General features: G+C 51.8%; 4 protein-coding genes across 4 annotated transcripts; 2 read left to right on the top strand and 2 right to left on the bottom strand.

Moving 5' to 3' along the window:
* Window positions 1-110: 110 nt before the first annotated feature.
* Window positions 111-3482, bottom strand: N7519_001186 (ankyrin repeat protein; the record flags this gene model as incomplete). The annotated part of the gene is made up of 3 exons (XM_057287964.1): window positions 111-1082; window positions 1159-2834; window positions 2912-3482. 3 exons carry the CDS (start codon window positions 3480-3482, stop codon window positions 111-113), a joined length of 3219 nt encoding a protein of 1072 aa, XP_057154047.1.
* Window positions 3483-4571: 1089 nt separating this feature from the next.
* N7519_001185 (uncharacterized protein) lies at window positions 4572-7302 on the bottom strand (the record flags this gene model as incomplete). The annotated part of the gene is made up of 2 exons (XM_057287963.1): window positions 4572-6683; window positions 6751-7302. The coding sequence occupies 2 exons, from the start codon at window positions 7300-7302 to the stop codon at window positions 4572-4574; spliced, it is 2664 nt and encodes an 887-aa protein (XP_057154046.1).
* A 1110-nt stretch (window positions 7303-8412) lies between these two features.
* On the top strand, window positions 8413-9930 carry N7519_001184 (aminotransferase-like domain-containing protein; the record flags this gene model as incomplete). The annotated part of the gene is made up of 3 exons (XM_057287962.1): window positions 8413-8898; window positions 8943-9397; window positions 9480-9930. 3 exons carry the CDS (start codon window positions 8413-8415, stop codon window positions 9928-9930), a joined length of 1392 nt encoding a protein of 463 aa, XP_057154045.1.
* Window positions 9931-11508: 1578 nt separating this feature from the next.
* N7519_001183 (glycoside hydrolase family 55 protein) lies at window positions 11509-14412 on the top strand (the record flags this gene model as incomplete). The annotated part of the gene is given in 4 exon segments (XM_057287961.1): window positions 11509-11630; window positions 11650-11765; window positions 11821-14063; window positions 14083-14412. The coding sequence occupies 4 exon segments, from the start codon at window positions 11509-11511 to the stop codon at window positions 14410-14412; spliced, it is 2811 nt and encodes a 936-aa protein (XP_057154044.1).
* Window positions 14413-15788: the final 1376 nt, after the last annotated feature.

Raw genomic sequence — 15788 nt, 5'->3', positions numbered from 1 at the left:
AATTACTTTTAGCGCTATATAGAAAACGGGTATATCCAACTTTTGCGCAAAGATCACAAAATGACAAACTATAAGACAAAATATCGGATCGTTACATGCCATAAATCATATCATCGTGATCTGTAGTCCTCAGTAGACCGCAGATCGTAACTTTTTCGCACAGTGCCATTTCCTAATCCTCCGACATAGAGATCAGGTCGCCTTGACGCCCCCGTGCCGCGTGTAGAAACAGGTAGCAGACTACCGCCGTATCCAACATCGATGCTCCTCCGCATTCGCGACAGACTTATCATTTTCTCCATCTCCAACGCCTGGAGGGTTTCCTCACCCCGTTCACTTTTCGCAGGCGCCTTTCCCCGGTTAGACAGCCATCGTCGACTACCCACACGGAAGAAACCACCAATATCATCAACCATGAGAGCGACCCAGACAAGTGGGATGGAGATTGCGAAGCCTATACCAAAGGTATACTTTGCCACATAACCGAGATTCAAGTGCTCGAATTCTTTCAGGTTGATCGTGAAGATGGAGGTGATAAATGATAACGGCAGGAAGACAATAGTAACAATGGTGAAGACCATAATTGTCTTGCTCTGGCGGGTTGTACCAGCAGCCTGATCACGCGCAAAGCGGGCTTCAAAGGCGTTTGCGTGTTTCTGTTTGAGATCGAGTAGATCCGTGATGGAGTGGTAGATTCGCTCAGCCTGCTTATCCATGCGGTCGATATCCTTCAGATGCATGTCGATCATGCGCTGCTGGTCTTTGAACCGTTTCTTGACCTCGAACTGTGAACGATGCTGGCCTTGGTACGTCTCGCAGATGACTTCTTGGAAGTCAAGAAGTACATTGTTCTGGTGCTCCAGCACCGTCCGGATCATGTTCAGCTCGTCTCGGATGTCTTTTGTCTCCGCCAGGAGATTGGTTTCCTGTCCGATATCCAGGAGCCGGTCGACGAATAGTGGCTGGCCGTCCTCGTCGCAGTAGTTGCTGCTTTCGTCTTTGTCGTCAGTCCCATTGCAGGACTTTGGCGGAGAGCTGAAGGAGCCGTTCAGCTTCCGGTGGCTTTTCAGCCAGTCAGATGCCTGTCCGGAGGCATGGTTGAACTGGTTAAAAAGCACGGTCTCTTTGTCTGTAGCTATACCAATGGATGACTCGAACATATCTCAGGAACTGGTACTCCTCGTCGCCCAAGCGGTGTCGGTCGAAGACTCCGGAGCAGCGATTGGTGATTATCATGGCTAGATCATAGACGGATTTGACAGGGTCTCGGGTTTTGGAATTGATAACCTCAATAACCCCGTCCAGCACATTAAGCGGGTCATTCTTGGGCTGGTCCCATCTCTGTGGGAAGGCCGTTACAATCAGATTCGTGCCTAGAACCCACATCCACAGTTGATCCACCATGAATATCTTCGGTTCTGCCCCCATCCCGGGGCTTTTTGTTTGGTACCGGTACACCACTTGATCCTGATCACGACTCTGTGTATCGATGTTTGGGTAGAAAAACTGGTCCAGAGTTCGGCGGACATGGAGGGAGGTCGATGAGGAGGATAGATGTGCGTCGATGAGCATTTCGTCTCTGGTGCGCCTTCGCTTCATCCTATTGGATACAAAATCCAGCGTTTCCGCCCGTGAGATTGCATCCTGCATCTTCTGCCTGCCCTCCGCGGTCTCGAAGTGTAGATACGGCATGAACACGCAGACGTTACATGCCGAAACCAGGGGGTGAGGATCTTTGCAAAAAGTTGATGACCTCGACGGTGTCTCTCTCTGGCCCCACGGCGACTTCCCTTTCGTCTCCTGCTTGGGAGTTCCCGGTGCGCTGCCCGACTTGCCATTGCCACGCTTCTGGTTGTTCTTGTTCTTTTTCCCATGTGACCCTGCCCCTTCATCGTGGAAGTAAGATTCCACCTTGTCAGGCTTGCCGCCTGTGCCTTTTTGCTTGCGGACAGCGGTATCCATAGCCTTCACCTGCCCATGATCAGACACAGGCTCCTCCGAAGTCTCCTCTTCATATCGCCGCAGCATCGTCCGCGGCGTATTCTGACACAACGGCCGCATAAAGTGCGAGTGAGTTCTTTGACCCCGATGCTGATAGTTGAAAGACTTCTCCAGCCCCTTGAACCCATCAACATCATGGGCCCCCTCCTCAATAAAAGACTTGGTAAGCAGAGCTTCCACCCACGCCATATTGTTCGCCGGTAAGTGAATCCACCGGAAATCGGTCACACGACTATCAAGCGGCACGGTGGTAACAGCCTGTTTTCTAGGATTCTCCTGATCCCTCCCATAAAGCAGATTAAACACCGACATGCGCTTAACCCGATTCTCATTATGAAAGTTTCCAAAATCAACAACAGTAGCATCGAACGCCGCACAAGCCTCCTTAACATCATCAGACAGGCTGTCGACATTGTTAAACGGCGCAAGCAACAGCACAATATCCTTCCGCTTGAACTGCGCCGCGCGCAAAAACGGCGTACTGCCAAAATTATCCCTAACCCGACGCTTCAGATCTGGCCTCTCGAGAAGACACTGCACAACCGTGGTATGACCGCCCTGCGCAGCAAGATGCAGCGGCGTAATTCCATTTAAAAGCTGCGCATTGATATGCGCGCCTTCGCTCAGCAAAATCCGCACAATCTCCTCGCACCCCTTATCACATGCATTATGAAGCGGCGTCCAGCCACCATCGCTAGCAGCATTAACAGCCGCCTTGTGCGCAATCAGCAGCTGCACGATATCCGCACGGTCATGAGCCGTAGCAACATGCAACGCAGTCTTCCCGCGCAGCTCAACAGCGTCAATCACCGCGGGTCCAGTCCGCCCCTCCCCTCACCAGCATTCCTCGTCAGCAACATCTCCGCCAACCTCCAGTTCCCCGTCGCGCAAGCCCAATGCAACGGCGTACGGCCAAGCTCATCTTGCCCCCCAGGCCCATCAATCAGACACTCCGTCCTCAGCAACAACCCCACAACCTCATCCCCCCATCCCCATCGGCAAGCCTTATCGGCAGCGAGGTTATGCAAGGCATTCCGACGGCGCAGATCGCGCTTGTTCACGTCTGCGCCGCGCATGATGAGCAGGTGCAGGATATCGGTGTGGTTCTTCCATGCTGCTGTCATGAGGGCCGTGCGGCCTTCTTTATCGGCGGAGTTGGGACATGCGCCGTGGTCGAGGAGGAGACGGACGATTTCGTAGTGGTCGCGCTCGACGGCGCGGAGGAGTGGTGAGGCGCGGTTGGAGGGGACGTCTGTTTTTGCGCCGAGGGTGAGGAGGTATTCTGTTGCGGCGACGCAGGCTCGTTCGGCGCTGCGCATTAATCCGATGCGGAGGAAGTTGTCGTTTAGTTGGTTGTACTCTTGCGCGAGGGCGAGGGTCTTTTTGAGGGAGTCAATGTCGTTTGACTCTGCGGCGCGGAGGAGCCGTGGTTCGAGGCGCTCGTGGCTGTCGCTCGTTATGCTGGAGCGGGAGGGCGGCATGGTGGGTTGAGGTGAGGTGATGAGGGGAATTGCGAGGATTAGAGTATGTATATATAGTTGTGTATAGGGTTCATTGATTCATTGTAGGCGTTTTTTCGTTGAGTTATTGAGGCTCTTCGAGATTTTCCCCGGCAAAGAAAAGGTACTTGGGGATGGATGGTTAGACAAAATTTGAAAGCTGGACTTGAATCAAGCTCAAGCGACACCAGATGGCCCTTTTCCCGGTCCGGAAGGATCTGCGGGCGTGAAGGTCCTTCTTTTCCTTAACCCCTAATCCCGCGGGGGATTCTGTAACCGACGGTGATAAAGGAAATGAGGCTGTGTGGCTGATCCCTCTCGTATTGCATGCTTTAGCGGGTTTGACCTCGGCATATGCATGGTTTACAATTTGACTGGCTGAATTCTTTGATTGGAGAGACGGACGTTTCTATAAAAGTACAGGTAAATCCAGGATATGACAACCTTGGAAGGTATCCAATGGAGAGATGGATAGAGCGCTGGTGTAAACAAAGAAATTAAGAACTTGGTAACTCAAGCCGGAACCATGGATCCGGGACAACTCAATGGCTACCTAGGTACCCAGGTACCTACCTAGGTATGTTGTACACTACAAATACAAACACTACTCAATCAGAAAGTAAATAAACCCTCGTGCACTGAATTGTACAAACATTAGAATCTATATTTCTATCGGGCAGCTTCCAGCGTCACAAACTACGGGAAACAGGGGGGAATCCGAGGCGAAGAGAGAGGAAAAGCACAAAGAAAAATTAAAATGACAAGGTGAAAAGAAAAAGAAAAGCCCCTCCTCCGGAGATGCTGATGCCGATATGCTGATAATTATGATGTGCTTCTCCATGCATGCTGCCCCCGATGAATTAAAAAGTTCTTGCTTTTGTTTTCGCTTCCCTGTGCATCGCGCCGGTCCCGCCCAGTAGTTCTCCGTCACAAAATGCGCCTATCAACAGAAAAATGAAACGGTCAAGAGTATGGAAGTCAGAGCCACAAAACGAGTTTGTATTCTGAATGTGCAGGCCGTCTCGTGTCATGGAATCTAATCATAGAGAAAAGACACAAGACAAATGGTATTTAGTGCTTCTTCTTGTCCTTCTTCGGGACTTCCTTGAGAATATCGTCGAAACTCATGTTCGGGTTGAACCGACTAATCGGACGCGTGGGAGGCTCGATGGGAGCAATGCCTGCGGGAAGGGGCAAGGCTTCCAATCCAGGGTAGAATGAGTGGCGATGCTCAGCTCGTTGGGCAGCGGCAGGCGAGCGGGTTCGTGGGATGGCTGGAGGGGGCGGGGTGAGCCCACCGGGGACCATCATAGGGTTCGGGTATGGTTCCGAAGAAGACCCAGCCGACGATTGCTGGGCCTGGTAAGGTGATGATATAGAGGACTCCTCATCGTCGTAGGCGGCGTCTTCCACCATTGGTGGATCGAGAAGAGCGCCCGCCTCGGCCCACTGCTCGGCGACCTGCCAGCAATGACTGCGGCGGTATACACCTTCCACACCGTTAATGACTACGTCAGACGGCAAGCTAACAACACCTGCACCACCTGCAACTCCGAACCAACTGCGAGCAGTCTTGGTGTCGTTCTGAATCCAGGGAGCACCACCACGTGGGGCAATGCAGAGGAAATACTCCACGCCTTCGTTGTAGTGGACGTCAGGAACATCCACCACCAGCATGGGGAGCGCTTGAATGACGGAGTATAGGAAGATCCACTGGCCACATCGGAGGTCGGTAATGTCATTAATATTCTTGCCGTGCGCGGAGCGACGCTCGAATTGCATGAAGCTTTCAATGAAAGGAGTGGGTCGCATTGCCTCCCGAGTATAAGATCCCATCAGGACAGCGTTGATGTCGGAATCCTTGAGCTTCTTGACGCTTTGCTTGGCCTCCTTCTTGGCGTCGAGTGGTTTCCGATGCAAGGGCTGCAGCGAAGGCATCTGTGGAATGTCGAATGGAATGGGAGGAAGCACTGGGGGTGTGCTACGGTCATACTCGGAGAGAACCTGTCGCAAGGCACGAACGGTCATTTGCTTTGGATCAGATGAATCGGCGGAGTCATTGCCCGCGCCCGAAATATCAATTGTACGCGTCGTCAGGGACGTGCGGTCAACCATCAAATCGTAGAGATCGGTGAAGTCGTGGTACAAATCCAGAAGGAGAAGACGGTTAAGTCCGTTCTCCTCGAATTCGTTCTTCTTCGACCGAGCCTTGGGGGGCCACGATCCGTACTTCTGCCGGTAGTACTGAATCGTAAAGCGGCGGAATTCTTGGAATCCCGTCCTCCAGTTCTTGAAGCGCACCACCTTGCTTTCCTGCGAGGTAGTCGAGTTGGCAACACCCGAGAAAACAGACGGGAAATCGAAATCTTCAAGTTTGCCGTAGAGACCGCGCAGACGGGTGTCGAGATCAATGAACGCGCGCTCCATGCGCTTCTGCGTGATGGGATGGATGAAGGTATATTTAGGGCTCCGCAGTTGCTTGAGCTCATCCAGCTTTCCAACACCATGGACAAAGCCCTCGACATAGAGCGGATAGTAGCGCAGACGCTCACCCAAGACGATAGCCTCGATCGTCTTCTCCCTGCTTCGGCGGACATCTGCAAGGCGTAATTCTTCACAGTAGTTGCTGAAACTGGTGGTGGCAGTCTCACCAAAGTTGGATGCATCCAAGTTCGAGAACTCGAAACGGGCCAAAAGGACCGCCACGTCCATGAAAATGGAGAAAAGAGTGGATGACTTGGGTGAGGCAATCAAAGATTGGCCGAGCAGGAATGCGAAAAGGTTGCGGAACAGAAGAAGAGTTTCTGTATCCTCCGAAGTGAGCCTTGCTTGCGGGTTGGACACGTCGCAGTTCAGTGGAATGGGGAGATAAAGATGAAGTTCCTGTAATTCCTCGGGTGTATCTTCGAATGCCATTCTTTGGCTTCCCGCACTGTCGTTATCGTTGTCAGTTTCTGGCTGAGGGTCCAGCGGCGACATAGGCGGAGACATTGGTGGGTTCAGTGATAATGTTCGGGTTGGCTGCTCGAGGCCGCTCTTGCCATCGTTGCCGCGGGCTAGATAGGTGAGGGAGGGGGATTCGGCAAATATGGTGGAATCGACCTTGAAAGATGGGGCGCGGCCGGTATTCTGGGGGAACAGATACACATAAGTGTCACCTTGTTCATTCCACAGTTCCTGGATCTGGAAAGTAACGGAAAAAAGATTAACTTAGAGCACCACAAAACAGACTGAGTTCGCGTATGCATACCCGTTCTCCTCTGGACAATGGTCCCAGATCATAAACGACCTTTTGGTCCAGTCCTGCGATCCAAGCAGCCGGAAGCATGGGACTTGCGGGAGTTGCCCGCTTATCCATTGAGCTGGCGCGCGAACGACCCGGCATCCAACTTCTGCGCTTCGACGGTGTGCTAGGGCGAGAATCCGGGTTCGATCCAGGGATACCCAACCCTGCCGAGCTGGAGGGCCGGCTCATATCACGACCTCTGCTCTGCGGACGGCCAACGGGTGAACTGGGAGCGCTGTTTGCCAGATCTTGGTTCACCGCCAGCAGTGAAGGTGGCGGGGGTAGGCTCTCCATATCGAGGTTATCGGGCATGGTTCTGGGCTCCGAAGAGAAGACGGCATTGGGGGTTGAGACATGGCGAGTGGGTTTTGAGCTGCTCCGGCGTCGCTTGTCGATGGGATTTTCTGAACTCAAAACTGGCGAAGACGCGGGCGAGGATTGGGAGTCCCGATCTTTGGATCCCAGCGAAAACAGAGATGAGATCCGCTTCGCCGACTTAACGGGAGCTGACAACATCTTTGATACAGATGTTGGAGGATAATTTTTTTTCGGGGAGGAAGGCGACCCGGAGGTAGAGAAGTTCAAGCCCGCATGGGACTGTAGGAATGAAGTGTTGTACTTGGCAGGTGATGGGAGGAGGTTTAGGGGGTGGAATGGATCGGCAGGAGGGATTGGAAGAATGACAAGAAACTTGATGTCCTCAGGGAATGGATGAGGCTAAGCTGAGATCCAAACAAAAAAAAAAAAAGGTAAAGAGAGAAGCTCAGGAGATGATAAAAATAAGAAAAAAGGTAAATATCGGAGCCTCCCATTTTTATTTGACTTATTTGACTTATTTTAGTATTTAATAATATAATACAATATATACCTAGGTAATACCCAAGATTCATATAATACGAGGGGGGGAAAGGGAAAAAGAGACGGAGCACATTCAACCCAATGCCAATAATAGAATGAGAGGTTCCCTGGCTGTGCATGTCTTGGATGTGGACCCAATTAAATAGGAGATAGGAGAATAGGAGATTTATATAGTCAAAGAATACATATACATAATCATATTTACAATTCCTTTGTATACAATATATAGAAAAAAGAAAAACTTGAGTCAAAATATCATACCTAGGTATCAATTATACGGATTATCAGAGAAATAACTCGATTTGGAAGTAGAAGCCTAACATACCTCACCTTGGGAGCATCCAATTAAAGTCCATATATAAAACACGATCATATCCGCTATGATCCGATATAACTCATACGAACTGGGGGATACAAGTACATACTAGCCTGGTATTGCCAAGGCACCTTCTTATGACATGCCTCGATGCTCTATATATATATCTCTCATGACATCTCAGTACCTTGTTTAAAATCGAGACCTAAAATATAGTTCCAAACTCCAATGTCCGTATATAGCTCTCTCAATATAAACAATAATACAGCTCCTGTTCCTGTTCCCCTGGAACCATTCAATTCCCGATCTCGGATGCTCGGTGCCCACCTGTCCGGGCACTTCGCCACATCCCACCCGTGGAAGCCCAAGCTCTTTACCCAAGCACCAAACTATTAGTTTTAACCTATACAGAAGTAGATGATATTCACGATCTACTTAATACCCAATTAATCATGACCATCACCGTTTCCCCCAAGACCATTGACCTTCAAACCGGCTGGCCCAACCCCGCCCTCCTCCCCGCCCCCATTCTCCGCCACTCCGCCACGACCGTACTGTCCAATCCCTCCATTTCAACCCCAGCCCTCCTCTACGGCCCCGATGAAGGATACGAGCCGCTCCGCACAAACATAGCCGCATGGCTGAGCGATTTCTACCAGCCGCGCGAGCCCATCTCCTCGAAGCGCATCTGCATCACTGGCGGGGCCAGCCAGAACCTGGCATGCGTGCTGCAAACCTTCACAGACCCAGTCTACACGCGGAATGTATGGATGGTCGCACCGACGTACCACCTGGCCGCGCGCATCATGGACGACGCTGGCTTCGCCGGGCGCTTACGAGGGGTCCCCGAAGATGACGAGGGCGTCGACATAGCGGTGCTGGAGAGCGGTTTACGCGCCGCAGAAGAGAATGCCCTGCGCACTGGGAATACCGAGCCGGTAGGACAATCCTGGGCCCATGACTGAGCTGGCATGACTGGCAGTCACCGTGCCATGCCACTTTGCCATCATTTATTGAGTCCCGGACTGACCCTGCCCCTCTTTCCCTGCAGAAACTGAAACCGCCCAGGCCCTGGCGCAAGATCTACAAGCATGTCATCTATGCTGTGCCGACTTTTGCGAATCCCTCGGGAAAGATTATGTCGCTGCGTAGACGTGAGGCGCTCGTTCGTCTCGCCCGTCAGTACGATGCGCTTATCGTTACGGATGATGTGTACGATTTCCTTCTGTGGTCGGCCAAGCCGGAGGGAGAGGGGAATTTCCGTGACCGCGCATGTATTCCGCGCATTGTCGATGTGGACCGCTACTTGGACGGTGGTCCACAGGATGAATGGGGACACGCACTAAGCAACGGCAGTTTCAGCAAACTCATCGGGCCTGGGGCCCGCACCGGCTGGGCCGAGGCTTCCGAAAAGGTTGCCTATGGATTATCACAAACGTACGGGCCACCGGGATGACTTGACTGACCAACCCCTTCTTCTCGGATCCGGATTCGCAGACTGACCCGATATCGCTTGCAGAGGCTCTTCCCGATCGGGCGGCGCTCCTTCCCATTTATGCGCCGCTGTCATTGACCAGATGTTCCCTACAGTCATACAAAACCACATCCGCGACGTCCTACAACCGAAATACGCCGAGCACTACCACACCTTGCTATCAGCAATCCACGAGCATCTCGTTCCGCTGGGTGTCACGGTCCCAGCGCCTGCCGCGACGGCGGGTGGCTACTTTATGTGGATTGGTCTACCGGCGCCTTTGCTCGCCACCGACGTAGTCCGGCTAGCGCAGAGCGAAGAAAATCTGCGTGTATCTCCAGGTGATGTTTTCCAGGTCCCGGGAGACCCGCATGTGACTGAGGGGTTTTCGGATCATCTGCGTCTCTGTTTTGCGTGGGAAGAACCACGACACTTGACCGAGGGAATGCGTAGGTTAGCGCGTGTTCTCAACCGTATGACTCGTACCCAGGTCTAGGTGTTGTGGCGTTGGACTTGGATCCACGCCACGTCGGAGCCACGCCAGCTGGTTCATATAGTACGGTCCGTACCGTGTCCACTAGGGACGCGTGGCGCATGAAATTTAAGTAGACAATTTAGAACGTAGTCTTGCCAGCTCATACAAGTCTCTTGAGTTGGGTATTTGATACATGAGTGTATATACCTGAGGCTCTGCATCGGGTATTTGAACTCTGCAATGAGTTGGCCCCCGGGTCCAAGATTATTTTTGGATCATGATTAGTCAAAGACACAACCCCGGGGGACAGGACACTGAGTCGTGAAAGACCATGTAATTCCAGAAACAGGGGGGCAAAATAATACCTCCCAAGACAATTTCAACAATTTCAAGGATCAAAGGGGAAGCCGATCCCGACCGGCTCCTGATCCTCTCAGGGGGGAAAGCAAAGCTTGGCCTTGGAGACTTCCCCTCTTCCCTTCACAATGACCAAAGGCCAACCCTTTAAGTCGACCTTGGGGAATTCCCAATGTCGTGGCCTGGTCATGTTATCACCTTGCTTTCAATGTTTTCTTTGTGATCCGTCATCAGGAATCTTTCAAACACCCCGGAATGTTCATCCATAACTTCGGGACGCGGAACGCCCCCTGACAACACGCGGGGGATATACACCCTCTTAACACGGGGCGTCGAGTCTCGTGTGACATGTCTACATTACACAAACATAGACACATACATGCATTTTAAAGCAAACGGAATAAAGTGATATTTTTCCACGATATCAGTTCTGGGAAATCGAGATATCAATCCCCTTTAATTATACATCTATTTCGTATTGAACGATGGGACCCACTCGGGTCAAGGGCATAGTGATACGCGACAACTTGCAATGCTCGTCCTATCCCCCCTGTGAGCATATAACCTGCATCTCAGATGATTGGAATGGATGACCCGGCATACCCTGTTTAGGTTATGAATCTAGCTATATAGCGCGTAGACCCAGGTTTTAACTCTGTTTATTTCCTCCGGCTGTTCTGTTCTACAGACGAAGAAATTGGGACCCCTCAAACACCCTAAATTCCTTCAAACACCCTAAATTGTGATTCGAAACACTCACTGCCGCCCATTTAGCCGAATCAAGCTGCAAGACTGATCTTCTGTTTCAACTCCAGTCTATCACGTTTCAAGCTTCAACCGCTGTCTCAAGACCTGGGAATCTGATTGGTTGGGTGTGGTGGACTTCAGGGCTGTGGTGCATTTGATTGGCTGAAACGGGGAAGTTGGCAAACGCTGGGGTTTTTATAGGTATGATATTCCCATTGATCCTGAGTCCTTTGTTGTCTTTTCTTTTCTATTCATTCCCTTCAATTCATTCATTCTTTGAGACCATATTTCATTGTTTTCATTTTTGGAAGGAACGGTGCATCTGGAGATTGACTCTCTAAATCTTCTTTTGCTTTTCTCCCTGCATATCGCTGCTGGTCAAGCATTAGACTCGATTCTTATTTTGATTTCTGCAGTACTGGTTACTGAATCTTCATTCCCTAGACATCCTTTTTTTTCTACTTCGCTGCTGGTCCAGCGTTATCCATTTTCAATATGGCCATCTTACAGACCTCCATCGCGATCTTTGTCACCCATATCATCCTTTTGCTCGGTTTGCCAGCCTCTTTGGTCGCAGCTGTGCCAGTTAACGTGCCCGTCTCTCCGGTGAACAACGTGTTGGCCACCACTCAAAAGACATCCGCCGCCTCAAGCTACTGGGTCGCCAATGTTGAGCGCCAGGGTGTCGTCCCCTTTCGGCAAGAGCGCCGACTACAAGATCTTCCGAAATGTAAAGGACTATGGTGCCACGGGTCAGTCATTCATCCAAACTCTATCCCCTCGGCCGGCCTGCTAACTATAACATAGGTGACGGCTCCACTGATGACACTGCGGCTATCAACGAGGCTATTTCTTCTGGAGGCCGTTGTGGTAAGGGCTGTGATTCCTCTACCACGACCCCTGCTATTGTCTACTTCCCGCCTGGTACCTATGTTGTCTCGAAGCCCATTGTCCAGTACTACTACACCCAGATTGTCGGAGATGCTGTCGAACTGCCCATTATCAAGGCCTCTGCCCAGTTCGCCGGTATGGCCGTGATTGACGCCGATCCCTACGAGGATGATGGCTCCAATTGGTACACCAACCAGAACAACTTCTTCCGCGCTATTCGCAACTTGGTCATTGATCTGACCAGCGTCCCCGCTGGCTCGGGCGCTGGTATCCACTGGCAGGTCGGCCAGGCTACGAGCTTGCAAAACATTCGCTTCGAGATGGTCAAGGGTGGTGGTGAGGCCAACAAGCAGCAGGGTATCTTCATGGACAACGGATCCGGTGGTTTCATGGCAGACTTGACTTTCAACGGTGGTAACTACGGCATGTTCCTCGGTAATCAACAGTTCACTACCCGTAACTTGGTTTTCAATGGCTGCCAGACTGCCATTTTCATGAACTGGAACTGGGCCTGGACTTTCAAGTCCGTCAAGATCAACAACTGCGAGGTTGGCCTGAATATGTCTACTTCGCCTTCCAACCAGACTGTTGGCTCCGTGTTGATGCTGGACAGCAAGCTCACCAACACTCCCACTGGTATCGTTACTGCCTGGACCCAGAAGAGTATTCCCGTTGGTGGCGGTAGCCTGATTTTGGACAACGTGGACTTCTCTGGCTCCAAGGCTGCTGTGGCTGGTGTTGATGGCAATGTCATTCTGGAAGGTGGCTCTGTCGTTGACCACTGGATCCAGGGTAACACTTACACCCCATCCAAGACTATCAACAAGCGCAGCGAGGCTCAGCCTGAGCTGGTTACCGTTGTTGAGACCGTTACAGAGACCATCCTTGCCTGTCCTGCTTCCCACGGCCTTCCCAGCGCCAGCCTTGCGGGGAGCGACGTACCTGCTCCTGCGAAGACTTCATCACTTGGATCCGCTCCCGCTCCTTCGCCTGCCCCGGGTGCTGGTACCAGCAGCGATGCGGATCGCTCTGCTGAGTCTTCGGTTGTCGCTGAAGTCCCCGAGCCCACTCCCGTGGCTGCTCCTTCTACTGAGGCCCCTGCCACTTCCGCCGTGCCTGTTGGTTCTTCGCCCTCCAGTGTTGTTTCTGCCAAGGAACCTGCTGCGCCAGTTACCTCCACTGCTGCATCTGCTGAAAGTACCAGCAGCGGCTCTGAAGTTAGCGATGGCCGCCAGTCTGGCAGCGATAGCAGCACCGGCACTTGCGGTGCCGCGGCTGCCGTTGCCTCTGCCCGCACCCAGAGCACTCTGAAGACTGCTGACAAGCCCGCTAGCCTGCTCAAGGGAGGTGCTATCTTCGAACGCTCCAAGCCTCTGTACGAGGACGTCGCAGCCTCCTCTTTCATCAGCGTCAAGTCTGCTGGCGCCAAGGGTGACGGAACTACTGACGACACTGAGGCCATCCAGAAGATTTTCAATAGCTACAAGGACGGTCAGATCATCTACTTCGATCACGGAGCCTATGTCATTACCTCCACCATCAAGGTTCCTAAGAACATCAAGGTCGTTGGTGAAATCTGGCCCATGCTCATGGCACACGGCAAGACCTTCGCCGACCAAGAGAACCCCGTCCCTGTCTTCCAGGTCGGCGAAAAGGGCGACACCGGCTCCGTCGAGATGAGCGACCTCATCATCACCACCAAGGGCCCCGCCCCTGGTGCCATCCTCATGGAGTGGAACATCGCCGGCACTTCCCAAGGTTCCGCCGGTATGTGGGATGTCCACTTCCGCATCGGTGGCGCCGCCGGCACCGAGCTGCAGAGCGACACTTGCCCCAAGACCCCGAAGGAGAAGACCACCCCGAAGAAGGAGTGCATGGCCGCCTTCATGCTCCTGCACATCACCAAGAAGGGCAGCGCCTACCTCGAGAACACCTGGTTCTGGACCGCCGACCACGAGCTCGACCTCAAGGACCACAACCAGATCAACGTCTACACTGCCCGCGGTGTACTCATCGAGTCGGAGAACGCCAACTGGCTGTGGGGTACCTCCTCCGAGCACCACCAGCTGTACAACTACCAGATCTCGGGCGCCAAGAACGTCTTCATGGGCCTCATCCAATCCGAGACTCCGTACTACCAGTCCAACCCGACCTCGCTGGTCCCCTTCACCCCCCCAGAAATCCTGGAACGATCCTGACTTCTCGAACTGCAAGACTAACTCCTGTCGCAAGGCATGGGGTCTGCGTGTTCTCGGCTCCTCGGATGTCTTCGTATACGGTGCCGGTCTCTACAGCTTCTTCGAGAACTACACCCAGTCCTGCCTCAACTCGGAGGATTGCCAGGAGAACATGGTCGAGGTTGATTGTTCCGATGTTAAGCTGTATGGTCTCAGTACCAAGGCTGCTGTGAATATGGTTACGTCGTCCAGTGGGAAGGGTCTTGTCCCTCAGAAGCCGAACAAGAGTAACTTCTGCTCGACTATTGCTCTCTTCGAACAGCATGCTTAGGTTATTCTTCTTTTCTCAAATCATCATTTTTTTCTTTGTGTTCTCATTCATTGTTGTAAACAATACCATTTAACTTTTTTTGTATTTCTCCATTGTATGAGATTCGGTCTCTATGATTTTTTTCTTCCAAAGCCTCCTGTCTTTAGGACTTAGGCACTTTTAACATTGTTCTTGTGTATCGGACTTGCACTCCGGAGGTCTTTTGCTCGATATCATTCGCGGTTTCTCACGAATGTGACCATATAAAAAGCCATGTAATCTGACTTTCGATCTTTGCCTGTAGTTTCCCGTTAGCTGTCAAATCGTAGTATGTTCCTCGGTTCTTCGTCCCAGGCGTTGTTGAAGTGAAAATCACGACTTGGGGAACATTTCTGCTTCGTTCCTGGGGGCAAGGAGAAACTACCACGGTCGTTCGATCCCCACTAGAAAGCAGACTTGCGAAACCAACAAGTGCAACGTAGACAAGAACATACCATCTCATTCGAGCAAGCACTGGAGAGTTTGTGTCAGAGGGCAAAGATTCCCCAGCCCGGCTACTGAGAGTGCACAGCGTGAAAGGAACGAGTGTGGACAGTCGAATACCCATTTACTACGGCAGTTGGGCGAGCTGCAGGGTGCATTGACTGGCAGTACACAGATGCGTCACTAGATAGAATTTTCATGTTATGTGTTTATACAAGTTACATTAGGTTGTCAATATCAGATTAGAATAAGATCATAAACAGTTTGATTTTCTATTGCAATTCTACCTAATGACTTGCTTGGTTTCACCATAGGCTACTTATCCTGAACACCACGTAAAGGTGCAAGTCTTGTCCAGGTGTTGCACACAGGACCCGTGCAACTGGGTATGGAAAGGGGAAGGGGAAGGGGAACAAAGAAAGAAGCAAAGTACATAGGTAAGTAATAAAGAAACAAACAGACAATCGAAACAAAAACAAAGGAGAGAAGAGACGTACCTGAGTAAACTTCAGATCTCCTGATGTTCAGTGGAGGACCCAGAAAAGACAGTCTGTTTCCACAGAGGTGGAGGCACTTACCAAATCGGGTACCCAAGGGATTCCCAAGGGTTCTCTGAGTTGTCCTGTAGGGCTCAAGAGATCTTAGGTTTCCCCGAGCGGTCCTTTAAGGCACCCCCCCCCCACATGCTTACGTCCCATTAACTGCCTTAACTGGGTCGCAGCAAAGAGCTATCAGCGCCTCAGGGTTGTCCTTCACTGGACAACAGAAGACATATATCGGATATGACTCTGGAGCTGAAGTGGACCGTCACCTGCCGAGGGACTGGTGGCGCCGGGGAGGGGGGCGGGGGGTGTGGCGTGAGGAAGGATGGAAGAGAAAAAAGAAGAAGAGAGAAATTGGGGGGGAAAGGGGGT

This window comes from Penicillium mononematosum (genome assembly GCF_028829835.1).
Source record: "Penicillium mononematosum strain IBT 11891 chromosome Unknown utg000001l:1.0-4488741.0:1.0-4491989.0, whole genome shotgun sequence".
NCBI lineage: Eukaryota > Fungi > Ascomycota > Eurotiomycetes > Eurotiales > Aspergillaceae > Penicillium > Penicillium mononematosum.
The sequence above is the reverse complement of the archived record's forward strand: the minus strand, read 5'-3'. Positions and strand labels throughout refer to the sequence as shown.